The 18,222-nt window shown below is 45.4% G+C and overlaps 2 gene segments (V, D, J or C); one reads left to right on the top strand and one right to left on the bottom strand.

Moving 5' to 3' along the window:
• The first annotated feature begins 607 nt into the window (after positions 1-607).
• LOC121580037 lies at positions 608-1,500 on the top strand. The segment is given in 2 exon segments: positions 608-616; positions 1,170-1,500. Coding segments are annotated over 2 exon segments (321 nt in total).
• A 13,712-nt stretch (positions 1,501-15,212) lies between these two features.
• Positions 15,213-15,786, bottom strand: LOC121580052. The segment is given in 2 exon segments: positions 15,213-15,566; positions 15,704-15,786. Coding segments are annotated over 2 exon segments (408 nt in total).
• Between the last annotated feature and the right edge of the window lie 2,436 nt (positions 15,787-18,222).

The following is an 18,222-nucleotide window of genomic DNA, read 5'->3' as shown; positions in this document are numbered from 1 at the left end:
CACTTCACTCATGCTTGGACTCTTATGAAAGTTTCTCAAATCATTTCTCTAACATTTTGGGGTTTGTTTTATACCTTTCTATTTTACAATAAAACTATAATGTTTTTCATTTAATCAAAAAACGATTTCAAATGAAGAATATAACATTAGTGGCACAGTGGTCTAAGGCACTGCATTGCAGTGCTAGCTGTGCCACTAGAGATCCTGATTCGAATCCAGGCTCTGTCGTATCCGGCCGTGACCGGGAGACCCATGGGGCAGCGCACAATTGGCCCAGGGTGGGGGAGGGAATGGCTGGAAGGGATGTAGCTCAGTTAGTAAAGCATGGGTTGTGGGTTCGATTCCCACGGGAGGACAGTATGAAAAAAATTAATAAAAATGTAAGTCGCTCTGGATAAGAGCGTCTGCTAAACAAAAATAAAAAGATACAAATTTAAAAAAAAAAAGAAACAAATTATATTTGGCCAGCATTCCTATGTGCTCATGATTTAAACCACAGTCTAAAAAAATTAAGTATTCAGCTTGCCCAATGGTCAGGAGGTTTTTATACCAGCAGTAATAGGGATTGTATCACTGTGGTGGACTTTTGGTAGCGGCACCAGACTAGATGTTGGAAGTAAGTTTCTTGATGTTTGTCTGATTCCATTTATTTTCTTAAACTCTTTAATCTCTATTAAAACATTTAGATTTGAGATAATTTACTTTCCAAAAATATTGTTATATATTGATTTTGAAAGAGCCTTCTTTCAACAGTTTATTTAATCAAAATGTTAAATTGCGGGCATTTTTTTGTATGTTTTATTTGTATGATTGCAGACTATATAACTCTTATTCTGGTATGATAACTATAATATGTGTTATTGTAGTCATCAGTGCATTGTGTTCATGATAGCCACAAAGGGTCTCTGTTATGTTTGTATCCAACCTCTTGGATTCTGCAAAATACTACAAATATGAGTATTCTGATGAGAAACGATCCTAGAAATATATATGTATGACAAAGTAATGCTAAAGTTAAACACGTCATACATAAATACTTTCTGCTTGCATACTTTATACTTGTAATCTGCTTTCCTATCACACTAATGTTTGTGTTTTCTTCACGTCTTTTAGCAATCTAATCTAAAGTACTTTGTTTTGATGTAGTTGATGTGTTCTGTTTGTTCCAGTTAACAGTTCCCCAACCCGTCCTTCCCCACTCTAGTGAGGAGCTGTCCAGTAAGTCAACAGCCACACTGACGTGTCTGGCCAACAAGGGCTTCCCCTCAGACTGGACCATGAGCTGGAAAGTGGACGGGACCAGCAAGAAGCAGGAGGCCAGTCCCAGGGTCCAGGAGAAGGACGGCCTGTACAGCTGGAGCAGCACACTGACTCTCACTGCCCAGGAGTGGACCAAGGCAGGAGAGGTGACCTGTGAAGCCCAGCAGAAATCCCAGACTCCAGTCACCAAGACCCTGAGGAGGGCTGACTGTTCTGGGTAGGACCCCTCAGTCACACAGGCCTGTGGAGAGAGGATGCTGGTTCCTCTGCTTTGACTAGCTTTGTTCTAAAATCAGTAATTCTCTGATTTAGTGATCACCCTGGTGTGGACTAACAGGGGGCTTGGCTTGAGTTCATGTGTCAATCCATTCTGTAGATTGAGATTTTGTTCATTTTAGATTTGATGTGATCTGCTTTTATTCACTATCATGTTTGCTTTGATGCTTCGATTTTGTGATAATGGATTAAAAAAATATTTCTTTTTGAAATGCATATTTTTGTATTGTTTCTATTAATAAACTGGATCATAGATACTGTATATTTGTTATATATTGGAAAAATATGTATTCAGTAAGGCTGATTAATGGTGTCTTTAAAAACTCTCAAGTCTAAAACAAACTCTAACATCATAATGGACCAGTATTTAATACTATCACAATATATTATGATATAATAGAAGAGGTTCTGCCATGGTAGTAGTTGACTGTCTTCATTCATCAGGATACTGAGTCTGTGTCAGACCTGTTTGACTTGACAAACTTCACAGTAATAAAATAACTATCAAACAGTCAACCGATATCTTGGTATTAGGCTTGGTGGGGGACTCAGGTGCAGAGACGGACACACGGACAACAGAGGGTGAATTAGGATGTCGTTTATTCAGCGTGAATTGGCAGAGAGAAACAGTTCAGGGTGGAATAGCTTCAGACCGGGGTAGGAGCTGAGTGGGGGGGAGAGCCAGTAGTCCGGAGAGCTGGATGACGAGGATATCAGACAACAGATGAGCAGGTTGCGGCGTGGGAATGGCAGGTAGGCAGGCAGCAGGAACAGACGGGATCTGGTCGAAGGAGAGACAGGTTACAAAACGTGGCAGAAACAACTATAATGCTGAGATATTAACAACTAGACTGAGATTGCTGTGCACGGGCCAAGTTACCACAGGTAGTGTAGGAGCAACTGGCGCTGGAGAGGTGTCCAGCCCGGGTAGATAACTGCTGGTTGATTGATGACAATGAGCCGCAGCTGGAATGTAGAGCATGAGAGAGAATGGCCACGCCCCCTGACCTAGATCCTCTGACTGGGCTGCACAGCAGGGGAGACAGACACAGACAACACACACACACAGGGGAAAAGGAAAAGGGAAACAAGCGGGAACCGGACCAACAGTGCCGAACCGCAACAGTACCCCCCTCAACGGGCGCCACCCGCGACTCCACCCGGCTTGTCAGGGTGGTCCCTATGGAAGTCAGCCACCAGCTGCGGATCCAGTATAAATCGTCGGAGAATCCAGGACCTCTCCTCGAGGACCGTATCCCTCCCAGTCCACCAGGTACTGAAGCCCTCTACCACGCCTCCGGACGTCCAGCAGTCTCCGCACCGTGTAGGCTGGATGGTCGCAGCAATACGCGGTGGCGGAGGGGATCCACAGGCGGACACAAGGGCTGGAGGAGACCAGCTTCAGCTGGGACACGTGAAATGTAGGATGGACTCTCATGGCCTGGGAAGCTTCAACCGAACAGCCGAAGGGTTGATGATGGAGTCGATCTCGAAAGGACCCAAATACCGGGCGACAGCTTACGGGAGTCAGTGCGAGGGGATGTTGCTGGAGGAGAGCCAGACTCGCTGACCAGGCTGGAACTGGGGAGCGACTACCCTGTGCCTGTCCGCCACCCTCTTGTTACGCTCTGCTGTCCGTAGAAGGGGCCTCACGGGTGTCCACCCACACCTTGCGGCAGCGACAGAAGGTTATCCTGAACTGACGGGACTAACTCCTTTTCTTGAGGCGGGAACAATGGCGGTTGGTACCCCAAAGCCGCCTCAAAGGTGAGAGGCCGGTGGCAGATGAGGTGAGGGAATTGTGGGCATATTCGACCCACGGGAGATGTTTGGCCCAGGTGGACGGGTTCTGGGATGTCACACAGCGTAGAGCAGCCTCCAGGTCCTGATTGGTCCCTCTCAGTCTGGCCATTGGACTGGGGATGGAAACCTGATGAGAGACTGACAGAGGCACCCAGAGCCGAACAAAACTCCTTCCATACCCTAGAAATGAACTGTGGACCTCTATCGGACACTATGTCCACAGGTATTCCATGGGGACGGAATACATGTAGGACAAAGAGGTCGGCTGTCTCACTGGCAGACGGTAATTTTGGTAATGCAACAAAATGGGCAGATTTAGAGAATCTGTCCACGATGGTGAGTATGGTGCCATTACCCTCAGACATAGGAAGTCCAGTGACGAAGTCCAAGGCCACGTGAGACCAAGGACGACTCGGGACTGGGAGAGGCCGCAGCAGGCCCGAAGGAGCCCTGTGGGAAGCCTTATTTTGGGCACAGATGGAACAGGCCGCCACGTACTCCCCGGACGTCAGCCTCGGCGGATGGCCACCAAAAGTGCCTCTTAAGTGGCGACAGTGTACGGTTCATACCAGGGTGGCAGGAGAATCGTGAGGTGTGGATCCAGTTGAGCACTTGCGGCCGCACGGCTGCGGGAACATAGAGAAGGTCGGGGGGCCATCGGCCGGTCAGGTTCCAACTCTTGTGCCGATCGGACGAGGGACTCGATTTCCCAGTGAACAGCCGCCACCAAACAGGAAGCGGGCAGAACAGGTTCAGGATTGCTGAAGTCTTCATTGTCTGTAAACTGGCGAGAGAGAGCATCAGGCTTGACATTCGTGTGCCAGGACGATATGTTAAAATAAACTTGAACCTGCTGAAGAACAGAGCCCATCTGGCCTGACGGGAGTTCAGCCTCTTGGATGACTGGATGTAAGCCAGGTTCTTGTGGTCTGTCCAGACTATGAAGGTTGCTCTGCTCCGTCTAGCCAGTGCCTCCACTCCTCCAACGCCAACTTGACAGCAAGCAACTCCCGATTACCCACGTCGTAGTTCTTCTCAGCAGGGGTCAATCTCCCCCTGGAGAAAAAGGCCACAGGATGGAGCTTCTGGTCCGTGAGGGAACGTTGTGACAGGACTGCCCCCACCCCCGAATCAGAGGCGTCCACTTCCACAATAAACTGCAAACTAGTGTCTGGATGAATAAGAACAGGTGAGGTGGTGAACAGTTCCTTCAATGTACTCACAGCTGACTCGGCCTCAGGCGTCCACAGGAATGGCACCTTAGGGGAGGTGAGCTTGGTCAGGGGGCAACCACTCGGCTGAAACCCCTGATGAAGCGGGCGGTAGAAGTTGGCGAAGCCCAGAAGTGTTGTAGCTGCTTCCGAGACGTGGGTGTGGGCCACTCCACAACCGCTCTGATCTTGTCAGGGTCTGGTGACACTTGTCCCCGCTCGATAATAAAGCCCAAAAAGGGGACGGACTGCCGGTGGAACTCACATTTTTCTGCTTTCACATACAGTTTATTTTCCATGAGGCATTGGAGAACCAGACGGACGTGGGAGACGTGTTCATCCTGTGACTTAGAGAATATTAGAATGTCATCCAAATAGACAAACACAAACGGTGTAGAAAATCCCTCAACACATCGTTAACCATGGCCTGAAACACTGCTGGGGCGTTAGTGAGACCGAATGGCATGACTAGGTATTCAAAGTGTCCGAGAGGGGTATTGAACCCAGTCTTCCATTCGTCTCCCGGCCTGATCCTAACGAGGTGGTAAGCGTTACGTAGGTCGAGTTTGGTAAACACGGTGCAGCACCATGAAGGGGGTTCAAATGCTGAGTTGATGAGAGGCAGGGGGTACGTATTTCCTGACTGTGATGTTATTAAGTCCTCTGTAGTCAATGCAGGGGCGTAATGTTTTGTCCTTCTTCTCTACAAAAAAGAACCCAGCACCAACAGCGGAAGATGAGGGACGAATGATGCCAGAGGCTAGGAGTCGCCTATGTAGGTTTCCATAGCTTCTCTCTCTCAGGACGGGACAGATTGAAAAGCCGACTGGACGGCAAAGGGCTCAGGCAGAAACTCAATAGCATAATCGCATGGCCTATGAGGTGGTAATGAAAGTGCCTTGGACTTACTGAATACCTCGGCCAGGTCCAGGTACTCCTCAGGGACTGAAGAGAGGTCTGGGGTTTTGACAGGGGAAGCAGGGGAACCTACCGAGGCGGAATAGCCGACCCAAGGCAAACAGAATGGCAGTGAGTGCTCCAACTGTGTATTTTGTGGTTTTAGCCAGTCAATATGGGGGTTGTGAATGCTAAGCCAAGGAAACCGAGGATAAGGGGGAGGCCGAGGAGGAGACTACTTTAAACTGGATGGTTTCTTTGTGATTGCCGGACAGCATGAGAGAAACGGGGACAGTTTGATGGGTGATGTTGGCAAACTGATGGCCGTCAATAGCGGTTACTGTTATAGGCTTAGGCAGGGGCTTAACAGGGATCTCAGCCTGAGTGACCAGGTTAACGTCAAGGAAACTATCCTCAGCACCAGAGTCGATGAGAGCAGCTAGTGGGAGAGATAGATTCCTGAACTGGACTGTAGCTGGGATAACTAGACGGGGTGCTGTGGGCATTGAGTCAGGTGTAGCACTCGCAAGTATGCCCACTTTTACCTCCGAGCTTGGTCTTTTGGGCGAACCGGACAGTTAACCAGGAAATGAGTGCGGTCCCCACAGTACATGCACTCACCAGCCCGCATGCGCCGTTCCTTTTCGGCAGGGGGACAGATGAGCACGGCCCAGCTGCATGGGCTCGTCTAGTTCCGTGGAGGGATCCCGCTGCGGTGTGTGGGGCGGTGTCCGAGTGGTGGTGTAGCTCGGGCTGCAGAAAGCGAGGGGGCCCCGCCTGCGGTGTGGACCCGACCGCCCCTCTCCTGTCTCCTCTCCCGTAGCCTGTTGTCTATTCAGTGTAGCAAGGGAAACGAACATGAAGGTTAGCAGGCTCATCACGAACAGCTAGTTCATTCTTAATCGTGTCACTTGGGACCGTTAACAAACGCTCCCTGAAGAGCTTCGTCATTCCACTTGGAATCGGCTGCCAAGGTCCAAAAATCAATGGCGTATTCAGCCCACGCTACCCGTGCCCTGTCGTAGCTTCAATAGTCTCTTTGTGGCGGTCCCGGCATGGTCGGGTGATCAAACACAACTTTCAATTGAGAGGAAAAATCGTCAACGACAGGCTGGCAATCTGCTGAGTAGAACAAGCCGCTTCTGCCCAAATCAAGCTTTGCCCCTCATTAACCCCAGTGCGTAATGTACCTTTGAGGATTCCGTGGGAAAAGACAGGGGCTTCTGTTGGAACACCAAGCGGCACTGAAGCAGGAAACCCGGCATTTGTTCAGGTCCCCGGTGAAAGGTTCGGGTGAGGTTGTAGGGGGGTTCCCGAAGGGCAGGAGCGGAAGCCGAGCCTGGAGCCACTGTAGGAGGAACAGGCGGAGGAGAAGCAGAGGGAGGAAGGGTAGTGAGTGTTACCAGGTTAGCTACCTGAGAGGTGAGATGAGATACTTGATCCAACAACTGCTGGTTGTTATCCACAAGAGTCCGGATGAGTTGGTCGTGTTGTCCCAATAACATTCCCTGTGAATGGAGGCGCGTTATGCGCTCATCACCCGTTGTTTCATGTGGCATCTCTGCTGAGTCCATGTTTGGCCAGTTCGTTCTATTAGGCTTGGTGGGGGACTCAGGTGCAGAGACGGACACACGGACAACAGAGGGTGAATTAGGATGTCGTTTATTCAGCGTGAATTGGCAGAGAGAAACAGTTCAGGGTGGAATAGCTTCAGACCGGGGTAGGAGCTGAGTGGGGGGAGAGCCAGTAGTCCGGAGAGCTGGATGACGAGGATATCAGACAACAGATGAGCAGGTTGCGGCGTGGGAATGGCAGGTAGGCAGGCAGCAAGGAACAGACGGGATCTGGTCGAAGGAGAGACAGGTTACAAAACGTGGCAGAAACAACTATAATGCTGAGATATTAACAACTAGACTGAGATTGCTGTACGGGGCCAAGTTACCACAGGTAGTGTAGGAACGAACTGGCGCTGGAGAGGTGTCCAGCCCGGGTAGATAACTGCTGGTTGATTGATGACAATGAGCCGCAGCTGGAAGTAACGGAGCATGAGAGAGAATGGCCACGCCCCCTGACCTAGATCCTCTGACTGGGCTGCACAGCAGGGGGAGACAGACACAGACAACACACACACACAGGGGAAAAAGGAAAAGGGAAACAAGCGGGAACCGGACCAACAGTGCCGAACCGTAACACTTGGACTCTCACGTGTGTTATAGGCTTTGATTTGAAGCAACAAAAAAAAATTACAAATATTACAAGTGGCACTACTTCAAGATTTAGCAGCGTTTCCCATACTCGGTCCTCAAGGGGTGCACATTTAGTTTTTTGTCCTAACACTACACAGCTGATTCAAATTATCATAACTTGATGATTAGTTGATTATTTGAATAAGGTGTGTAGTGCTAGAGCAAAAACCAAAACGTGCACCTCTTGGGGTCCCGAGGACCGAGTTAGGAAAACGCTGTTATATAGTGTAGTGACAGTCTTCTCTACCTCCAACACCCTGGGGACAGAGTGAACATCTGGTGACAGTGCTGCTCTATTCTGCGACAAGCAGAACCACTCAGCCTTGTCTATGTAAATCTCAGTTTCCCTCCCACAGATATCAGTCTAGTAGTTGAACAGTTTCACTACCTGTAATACCCTGGACTGGGCCAGATGTGAGGGAGAGGACTGGTTTTACTGTAACCTCTATAGTGGATTCAGGGAGGGGGACTTTCTTACAATGAATAAACCACCATTTACTAGATGACATAAAATATGGGTATTACTAAATATAGGCATTGACAGTTACTGACATCACATTCTAATTCCTAATTCTATGGTTACGGAGAAGTGTGTAATGTCTGAGCTCAAAATATTTTTCCTCAAAGCAGAGGGCAAGTGTCCAGATGAGGATGGTGATAAAAGTCATGTTTTTGTGGGTTCTGTTGTCATGAAGGACAGCTCTCAGTCATGAAGTGTTAAACTCACAGGGATATTAACACTCCCAGACCTCTGAAGCATGTGCTGGCAATGCAAAGTGTTCTCTCTACGCAAACAGACTTTCATGGTCCCACAGAGAAACTGTAGTTGAAGAGATCTTCTTCTTTGGTATAATGGTGTTCGCAACAATTATGTGTATTCCGCCACCTACTGTACAGATGGATAATAAGGATCCAAAAAGGAAAAAAATGTGGGGTAAAAAATATATAAATAAATATATTTTTTTAAATCCATACAAACTATCAGTAACGAAATGTTAATTCAACTAAATCAAAACGAAATGTATTTTAATCAAGTCCCTACACAGGCTCAGAAGGATCCTGTGATGGCGGGACATTTCCTGGCGACAGTAGTCCTTGCAGTGCTTCTGCTGTTAAGTCTTCTCAGCTGCAGATATAATGATGTCCAGCTTCTTAGACACTTATGCAGTACAATTAATAACTGTGGCTATAAATGCTACAAAATACACCTTTTTCACAATAAGTGTATCCAGATTACTTAATTGAAGTATAACATTTGCAACTGGTTGTGGTGCATCCACCACCATATCTTCTTCAGAACTTCAACGCTCTTCACCGCCTCCACATAGGAGATTTGCTGTACAGCCCTGATCCTTGACACCTCAACCTCTTTCACCCTAACAGAACACTCAGGGTATTTGGAAATATGATCCCCGCCACAGTTGAAACATTTTACATTCACAGACTCTTCAATAACATATTCCTTCCATCTGCAAACACTTGACACATGGCCAAACGTTTTACACTTTTTGCATTGCTTCGGGATTGGCACGAATGCTCTTACAGCGTATCTTATATCCCAACTTTACATAGGGTGGTAAATACTCATCAAACATCAATAATACAGATAAACTTTGCTCCTTTTTCCCATTCTCCATACGGTTCAAGTGACATGCATTAACTACTCCTGGAATTTTTTGCCTAAGATATTGATTATCAATGTCCAACGGGACGCCAGAAATAACACCATTTACCGGTTTCCTGCTCCGAAAACCAAAGCTGTTCACTTCATGCGTCGATATTTTCACGAGCCACAATGCACATTCCTTTTGCTCTTTAGATACACACCATATAAACACCATACCACTCCTGGTTACTATGATATCAACACCATACCACTCCTGGTTACTATGATATCAACACCATACCACTCCTGGTTACTGTGATATCAACACCTTACCACTCCTGGTTACTGTGATATCAACACCATACCACTCCTGGTTACTATGATATCAACACCATACCACTCCTGGTTACTTTGACTGCATCCACGTTTCCCAACGCCTACTTCACCATCCTCGTGACTTCAAAAGGGTTTCCCAAATAAACATCTTTATCCAAAAAACGTATTCCAACAAGGAACGATTCATCAGACTCATTTTCCACAACAATTGTAGCCCTTTCTGTTCCATTCTTGGACTTCACTATTGTCCACAAATTTTTCTCACTAACTGTACTCAACGCTTTTTCAGCTTCAAACGACACTTCTTCTTCCACCATCTCGATGTGTGAGCAGCTGACCTTTAAAAAGTTTGAGAGCTGATTGTCCAGCCAATCATGGCCTTGATTGGTAAATGAGCCTCAGCTGGAATCAATTAAAGACTGGGAAGGTGCTGGAAGATAGCAGGGCGTGCCAGGAACGAGGTGTTGTACTAACGGTCAGGCGTTTAAGAAATATATAATTGATTTAGAGATTAAACCTGATGTGGCTTAGACCACATCTTGATTTGATTATTCCTGGTTATTGTTCAATCAGATCCGATAGATCAACTGGACAGGGTGGTATTTGTACTATGTTCATAAGAGAAGGTCTTGTATATCGTAATATACCTGTCCCATCTGAATATGAATGTGTGATGGTGGAAATATACATTACAGGTAGTAATATTAAGTTGCACAATTTTTACAACTGTCTGTAGTGATGTTTGATGAAATATCAGGAGAAATGGGCTCTAGAGAGATATGGTGCGCAACTTTAATGCACATAATAGTTTATGGGGAAGCACACATACTGATGCTGATGGTACTATTGTGGAAGATATGATGGAAACAAGAGCATATGTCTTAACGATGGATGTGGTACAAGAGTTTATGTTGTTAGAGGGGTTACATCCTGCCTGGACCTCGCTGGCTTCTAACTCTATTGCATCTATGTGTGAATGGAATGGATGATTCTACTGTTGGAAGTGGTAATTTCCCAATGTCGTGTACCATGAACTTTGAACAAAGAAAGAGAGCTTTAGTACGTAGGGTCATTAAGTCTGTCAATAGAAATGCATGGAGGCAGTTCTGCTCTACAATAGGCAGGGGTACTGAGCTGGGGGATGTATGGTCTATGTTGAAGAAGATGACTGGAAGAAGCAAGTCCACTCGAATTCCAGTTTTGTTGTGGGTCAAAAAATGATAAAGAAAAAGCTGACTTGTTGGGGAAGACATTTGCTAGTGTACATAGTGGGGTTACTTTGGATGAAGTATGAAAGCAACGTAGGTGTGAGATTTGAAATGCTCATGTTAATGTGTATAAGAAAGGGATACTGTTGACTCTTCTTTGGATGCTGATTTTACCATACATGACATGCGTTCAGCCTTAATAGGCTGTGGATATACAACCCCAGGTCATGATCAGTTGTGCTTTGTAATGTTTAAGAAATGTAAATGTAAATGTAATGTAAATGTTTAAGCATATACCTGATGAGGTAATGTAGTGTATCTGTTTACTGCATGTCTTTGTAGACTTAGGGGCAGTTTGCCAGACACATTAAGCTTAGTCCTGGACTGAAAAGCAAACTCAATTGGATAATCTTCATTGAAAGAGCTTTTAGTCTAGGACAATGCTTCATCTGTGTCCAGGAAACCCCCTCCTAGTGTTTTGTTGCTATTGGTGTGCTAAACTGTAGAGCATGAATGTAACATACATATTTCTGATTAATTGTTTTGTCTAGAAATGTTTTCAGAGTTTATTTTTGCCTTTATCTTTATAGATTAAGTGTTTTGTTGTTGTCGGTTGTTCTCAGTACGGTAGCTAGTTGTTTATCCTGTGTGTATTCTCTCCTCTCCTCTCCTCTCCTCTCCTCTCCTCTCCTCTCCTCTCCTCTCCTCTCCTCTCCTCTCCTCTCCTCTCCTCTCCTCTCCTCTCCTCTCCTCTCCTCTCCTCTCCTCTCCTAATATAATCCATTCTACAATAGTAGTAGTAGCTGACTCTCCTCTATCATCTCTCCTCTTCTCCAGCTCTTCCCTCTGTCAGGCACACAGTGTCTCTGCTCCCTCCTGTCCTCTGAGTAACTCTCTGGGTACTCGGCCAAACTGGCCTGCCTGCTGATTGTCTACTCCCTCCAGGGGGAGATGGTGAGCTGGGATATGGACGGGGCGGAGGTCAAGGATAGGGTCCTGACCACCACAGAAGAAGAGAAGGGTGGCCACTTCAGCCGCAGTAGCACCCTGACCCTGAGCAAGGCACGCTGGGAAGATGGAGAGGTGAGCACCTGCACGACAACGACACCAGTGATTCAGCCGTCAATATAGTGTCTAGAAACTGGAGAAGCCATTGTAGGGTTCTAGAGAATCCCCGCATGGTGCTAGTGAAGGAAACATTAGTGTTTTAGATCTGAATGTTACAATATAATAGTGAATAATATCAGTAGTGCTGTGTGCTTAATGAACTATTTTGAGATTATGTTGTACATGTCTTCTTTCCTCTGAGTTCAAATAAAGCTTGTTTTGATTAGAAAATAACCCAATAACTGATTTAATCATAATTCCAGTGATCACTATCGCATGAATAGGCAGCACATTTCATACTAATTTATATCAATCAGCTTATTTTATAATTTCAGCATTGTAGCATATAGCTACTCTCATGTCTTCAAACATAATTAAAAGGGCATCTGATCAAACAAATACTCTGCAATCATTTCTACAACTGAATAATCCTGTTATACTGTTGCACCAATACCAGTGATAATAATTAGTGATATTTGATAATAAACCTCTAAGATCTGCTCTCAGAACTCACAGTGCTAAACAGTTACTTTCCATAACATATACATTTATGATGTTTATTCCTAATATGATTTTATTAAATTAGATATTTTTGCAATGGTTTTCAACAATGTGTGGTCTACACTTCTCCATTATATTTCCCCTGGTCTTCTCTACCTCCAACCACCTGGGGACAGAGTGAATATCTGGTGACAGTGCTGCTCTATTCTGGGACAAGCAGAACCACCCAGCCCTGTCTATGCTGAATTAACATTACTTTTCTTTTTACTTCAGTAGATCTTACTCTGCAAATGGACTGGTAATGTGTTCCAAAACTTCTAATACATTTTTATATACATTTTCAGTTCATGACAATATAACAAGTTACAACCATGATGATGATGATGATGATGAGGACGTTGGAGAACATATGATCTGAATGATACTTTCTAACCATTTTCAAAGTTGACCTCCTCTACTGATCAGTGTTCCATGTCACAGTGTCATCCCCCTCAGCACCTGCAGTAGGTCCCAGCTGTAGCAGTACAGTCTGACTGAGGGAGGTTTATGTATCTGTGAACACCCAGACACTGTTGGGGTGGTGGAAACTCTGACAGTAGTAATCTCCTGCATCTTCAGCCTGGACTCCACTGATTGTCAGAGTGAAGTCACTATACGTTCAACTGCCACTGAATCTAGATGGAGTGTTTTAGTATGGTAAACAAGGAGTTTATGAGTCCCTCCAGGTGTTTGTTGATACCAGGCTAGACGGGCATCAGAGTAACCTGCTTAATACACATTTCTGCTGGTTTTACAGTTCAGAGAGACTGTCTGTCCTGGGAGAACAGATTCCACTGCAGGAATCTGAGTCACAGTGACCTGGCCTCTGGATTCTGAAACATAGAATAAAACATTTATATGAAACGAATATCACGTATATTAAGCAGTTGTTATGAATAAAATATTTACATTAATATACATTATACTTTTTTGTAGATTAATTAATTGTTCAACAACAAATTCTGAAACTGTTAACCTTGAAAGCAGAAAGCAAGTGTCCAGATGAAGATGGTGATAAAAGTCATGGTTGTTGTGGGTTCTGTTGTCATGAAGGACAGCTCTCAGTCATGAAGTGTTAAACTCACAGGGATATAAACACTACCAGACCTCTGAAGCATGTGCTGCCAATACAAAGTGTCTTATATATAAATATTATTATAGGACAGTCAGACTTTATTAGTAAATGTTGTGTGATGTGATGTAGAAACATGATACCTATGTAATCACTGATATCATTTCTGATATAAGTGCTGAATGGGGACTGATATATTGCTTCTTCAAGCTCTTCCAAAAGTTCTGTGCGATCCTCCATTGCATATTTACTCTAAACATATTCCCTCCTTTTTTCGAGTCCATCATCTTCTCCTTCACCAGATTTTCCAGAAGACTAGTATAATCCCTCACTATATATTTATTCAGAATATGTTTCCCTTTCTTCCTTTTTCTCTTGTCCTCCATCTTCCCATCCGACAGAATGTCAACCCCACGTCCTCCTCCACACTCGTTCAAAACAACTGGGCGTTGAAGGGATCTGTGTGAACAGAAGCATTTTAAAGGTTGAGGCTGATTGTCCAGCCAATCATGGCCTTGATTGGTTAACGAGCCTCATCTGGGCTCAATCAAATGCTGGGAAGGTTCTGGAAGGTTCCAGACAGGCGTGGCAGGAGAGAGGTTAAGCTTTGACAGAACCTTAGTTTGTTTAAGTGGCTTACAATCATTTTTTATCATCTCAAAGCAAAGTGTCTTATATGTCATTATAAACTGGGTGGTTCAAGCCTTTAATGCTAATTGGTTGACAGACGTGGTATTTGAGACGTGTACCACAGGTATGACAAAATATTTATTTTTATTGCTCTATATACGTTGGTAACCAGTTTATAATAGCAATAAAGCTCCTCAGGGGTTTGTGATATATGGCCAATATACCACAGTTAAGGGCTATGCCTCGTTACTCCGCGTTGCGTCGTGCATAAGTAGAGCCCTTAGCCATGGTATATTGGCCATATACCACAACCAATCAGGCCTTTTGCTTGAATAGTCTTCCTGAAAATTGGACTTATTAATACATCTTGTGTGATGTGATGTAGAAACATGATAGCTATGTAATCACTGATATAAGTGATGAATGGGGACTGATATAATGATTATAAGCATCTACAAATGGAGCATATCGTTATTTATGTGTTATTAGACCAGGCAGTCTCTGTTTTCTGTCTCCCTCCAGTGGTCAGGGTCAGTAACTGCAGTCTGTGTGTGGACCGTGTGATGCCGCTGAATGACAGCAATAAAGGGGAGATCTCCAGAGCTCTGACGTCTCCAGTCTCCTGCTTCACCTGCTGCTCTCTTGAACTACTACAGTGGTGTGAGGGAGGATGTATGGGTAATGTTTGTGGTCTATATTGTATGTGTTTGAATCATGTTAATTAAATTCTAGCTATTCTAAACACAGGTCATCTTTAGGGGTTATAATGATTGCACATCATCTCTTTTCAGATTGGTTGATTGGTTTTCCTTGAGTTACTCAACAGAGTCAACATGTAGTTGATGGCCAGGAGAAACATTTAATGATCAGTTATGATCTAAGGTCTTCTAGACATCGCTCTAGTTTGACTCTATTGTTGTTCAGCTCTACTACACACTGTGTCATTGTACTGGATCATCTCCTCCCCTCAGCACCTGCAGTAGGTCCCAGCTGTAGCAGTACAGTCACTGTGCAGTCTGACTGAGGGAGGTTTATGTACAGCTCTGTATCACTGTGTGAACACCCAGACACTGTTGGGATAGTGTTCACTCTGACAGTAGTAATCTCCTGCATCTTCAGCCTGGACTCCACTGATGGTCAGAGTGAAGTCACTCCCAGATCCACTTCCACTGAATCTAGATGGAGTCCCAGACTGAAGTGTTGTAGCATCGTAAATAAGGAGTTTAGGAGCTCCTCCAGGTTTCTGATGATACCAGGCTAGAAGGTTATTGTTTTTCACATCACTGCTGGTTTTACAGTTCAGAGAGACTGTCTGTCCTGGGAGAACAGCTTTCACTGCAGGGGTCTGAGTTACAGTGACCTGGCCTCTGGATTCTGAAACAGAGATGGCATGTAGAAATAGCATTCAATTGTTAATACATTTTTTCCATATAGCATATGAAATTAAACTGTAATGAGGTTATATAGCGAATATTGCAATTGTCCGGGTAGTTTTCTGTAAAATATATTACCTTGGAGACAGAGGGCAAATATCCAGATGAAGATGGTGATAAAAGTCATGGTTGTTGTGGGTTCTGTTGTCATGAAGGACATCTCTCAGTCATGAAGTGTTAAACTCACAGGGCTATAAACACTCCCAGACCACTGAAGCATGTTCTGTCTATGCAGAGAATCATCACTATGCAAATAATGTTCTGGTCTTCTCCCCATCCACTATTTTTCAGTAAAGTGTCCTACATGTAAGTAGTCTTCCTGGACAGTCAGACTGATGTGATGTAGAAACATGATATCTATGTAATAACTGAAATGGTTTCTGACATAAGTGCTGAATGGGGACTGATATAATGACTATAGACATCTACAAGTGGAGCATAAAGTTATTACTGCTTTTAGACCAGATAGTATCTGCTTTCTGTAGCAGTACAGTCACTGTGCAGTCTGACTGAGGGAGGTTTTTGTACAGCTCTGTATCACTGTGTGAACACAAATGTACTATTTGGATAGTGGACACTCTGACAGTAGTAATCTCCTGCATCTTCAGCCTGGACTCCACTGATGGTCAGAGTGAAGTCACTATGAGATCCACTACCACTGAATCTAGATGGAGTCCCAGACTGAAGTGTTGTAGCATAGTAAATAAGGAGTTTAGGAGCTCCTCCAGGTTTCGGTTGATACCAGGCTAGATGGTTATTAGAATACACATCACTGCTGGTTTTACAGTTCAGAGAGACTGTCTGTCCTGGTAGAACAGCTTTCACTGCAGGGGTCTGAGTTACAGTGACCTGGCCTCTCAATTCTGAAAAAGAGATGTCATGTAGAAATAGCATTCAATTGTTAATAAATTTTTCCATGTAGCATATGAAATTAAACTGGAATGAGGTTATATAGCCTAATATTGCAATTGTCCCAGACTGAAGTGTTTTAGCATAGTAAATAAGGCGTTTACTAGTATTATACTCTATTGTATAATACTAGTGCTTTATTACCATCAGTCCCTATTGTATTTTACTAGTACTTCAATACTATCAGTCCCTATTGTATTATACTAGTACTTCAGTACTATCATCCCTATTGTATTATACTAGTACTTCAGTACTATCAGTCCCTATTGTATTACACTAGTACTTCAGTACTATCAGTCCCTATTGTACTGTTGACCATGATGTCCTTCTGGACAGACTGGAGAGGTGGGTTGGCCTCTCCGGTCCAGTTCTGAATTGGTTGAGGGCCTATTTAACCGGTCGAGAGTTTTTAGCAACCCTTGGTGACCATAATTAAGAGAAAATACAAATCACAGGTGGCATTCTACAAGGTTCGATTTTGGTTTCGGTACTGTTCAGTTTACATTTGTTACCATATGGAACCGTTATCAGAAAGCACAGCATTGATTTTCACTGCTGTGCAGCGATGCACAACTTTACATTTCTGTGGCACCAGAGGATTTCAACTCCATGGATAAATTATGAGACTGTATTAGTTATTTAAATACTTGGATGGCTCACAACTTCCTCCAGCTAAATCAAGACAAGACGGAGTGTCACGTTCGTTGAGAGACGGGTCAGACCAAGGTGCAGCGTGGTATGCGTACATGTTTATTAGAATGAATAAACACTAGACAAAACAACAAAAGCAACGTAACGTGAAGCTCAACAGTGGCTACACACAACAAGCCAAACACGAGTCAAGATCCCACAACTAAGGTAGGTAACCAGGCTACCTAAGTATGATCCCCAATCAGAGACAACAATCGACAGCTGCCTCTGATTGGGAACCACACCCGGCCAATATAGATCTAAACATACTAGATCTCCACATAGAATGACACATTACATAGATACTCACACCCTGACCAAACCAACTAGCGAACTCTATGTCAGGGCTTGACAGTACCCCCCCCCCCCCAAAGGTGCTTACTCCGGCCGCACCAACCTGACTCATTAGGGGAGGGTCCGGGTGGGCATTCAGCCTCGGAGGCGGCTCCGGCTCCGGGCGTGACGACCTCTCTCTCTTTGCCTCCTCGTTGCACCCCTGGTCTGGTCTGGACCTCGGCGCGATCCTTCCCCTCTCCTTCCTCCCACGATGCACCAAGCCCTGTCTGGACCCTGGTGTGGGAGGCCCCGAACCTGGAGAGGGGCTGACGTCTGGGCCTGGAGTGGAGCCGCTGACCGGAGCTGAACTGGACCCCGGTGGAGCGGACTGCTCTGGCTCCGGAGTGGAGCCGCTGACCAGAGCTGGACTAGGCACCGGTGGAGCGGACTGCTCTGGCTCCGGAGTGGATCCGCTGACCGGAGCTGAACTGTACCCTGGTGGAGCGGACTGCTCTGGCACTGGACTGGAGCAGCTGATCAGAGCTGGACTGGGCCCCGGTGGAGCGGACTGCTCTGGCACTGGAGTGGAGAAGCTGACCGGGCTGCGGACACGCACCACTGGTCTGGTGCGAGGAACAGGCATGGGCCGCACCGGGCTGGGAACACGCACCACTGGTCTGTTGCGAGGAGCAGGCACGGGCCGTGCCGGACTGGAGACGTGC

The sequence above is a fragment of the Coregonus clupeaformis genome, unplaced genomic scaffold (genome assembly GCF_020615455.1).
Source record: "Coregonus clupeaformis isolate EN_2021a unplaced genomic scaffold, ASM2061545v1 scaf1606, whole genome shotgun sequence".
NCBI lineage: Eukaryota > Metazoa > Chordata > Actinopteri > Salmoniformes > Salmonidae > Coregonus > Coregonus clupeaformis.
This window is presented reverse-complemented; position numbering and strand designations above follow the sequence as displayed.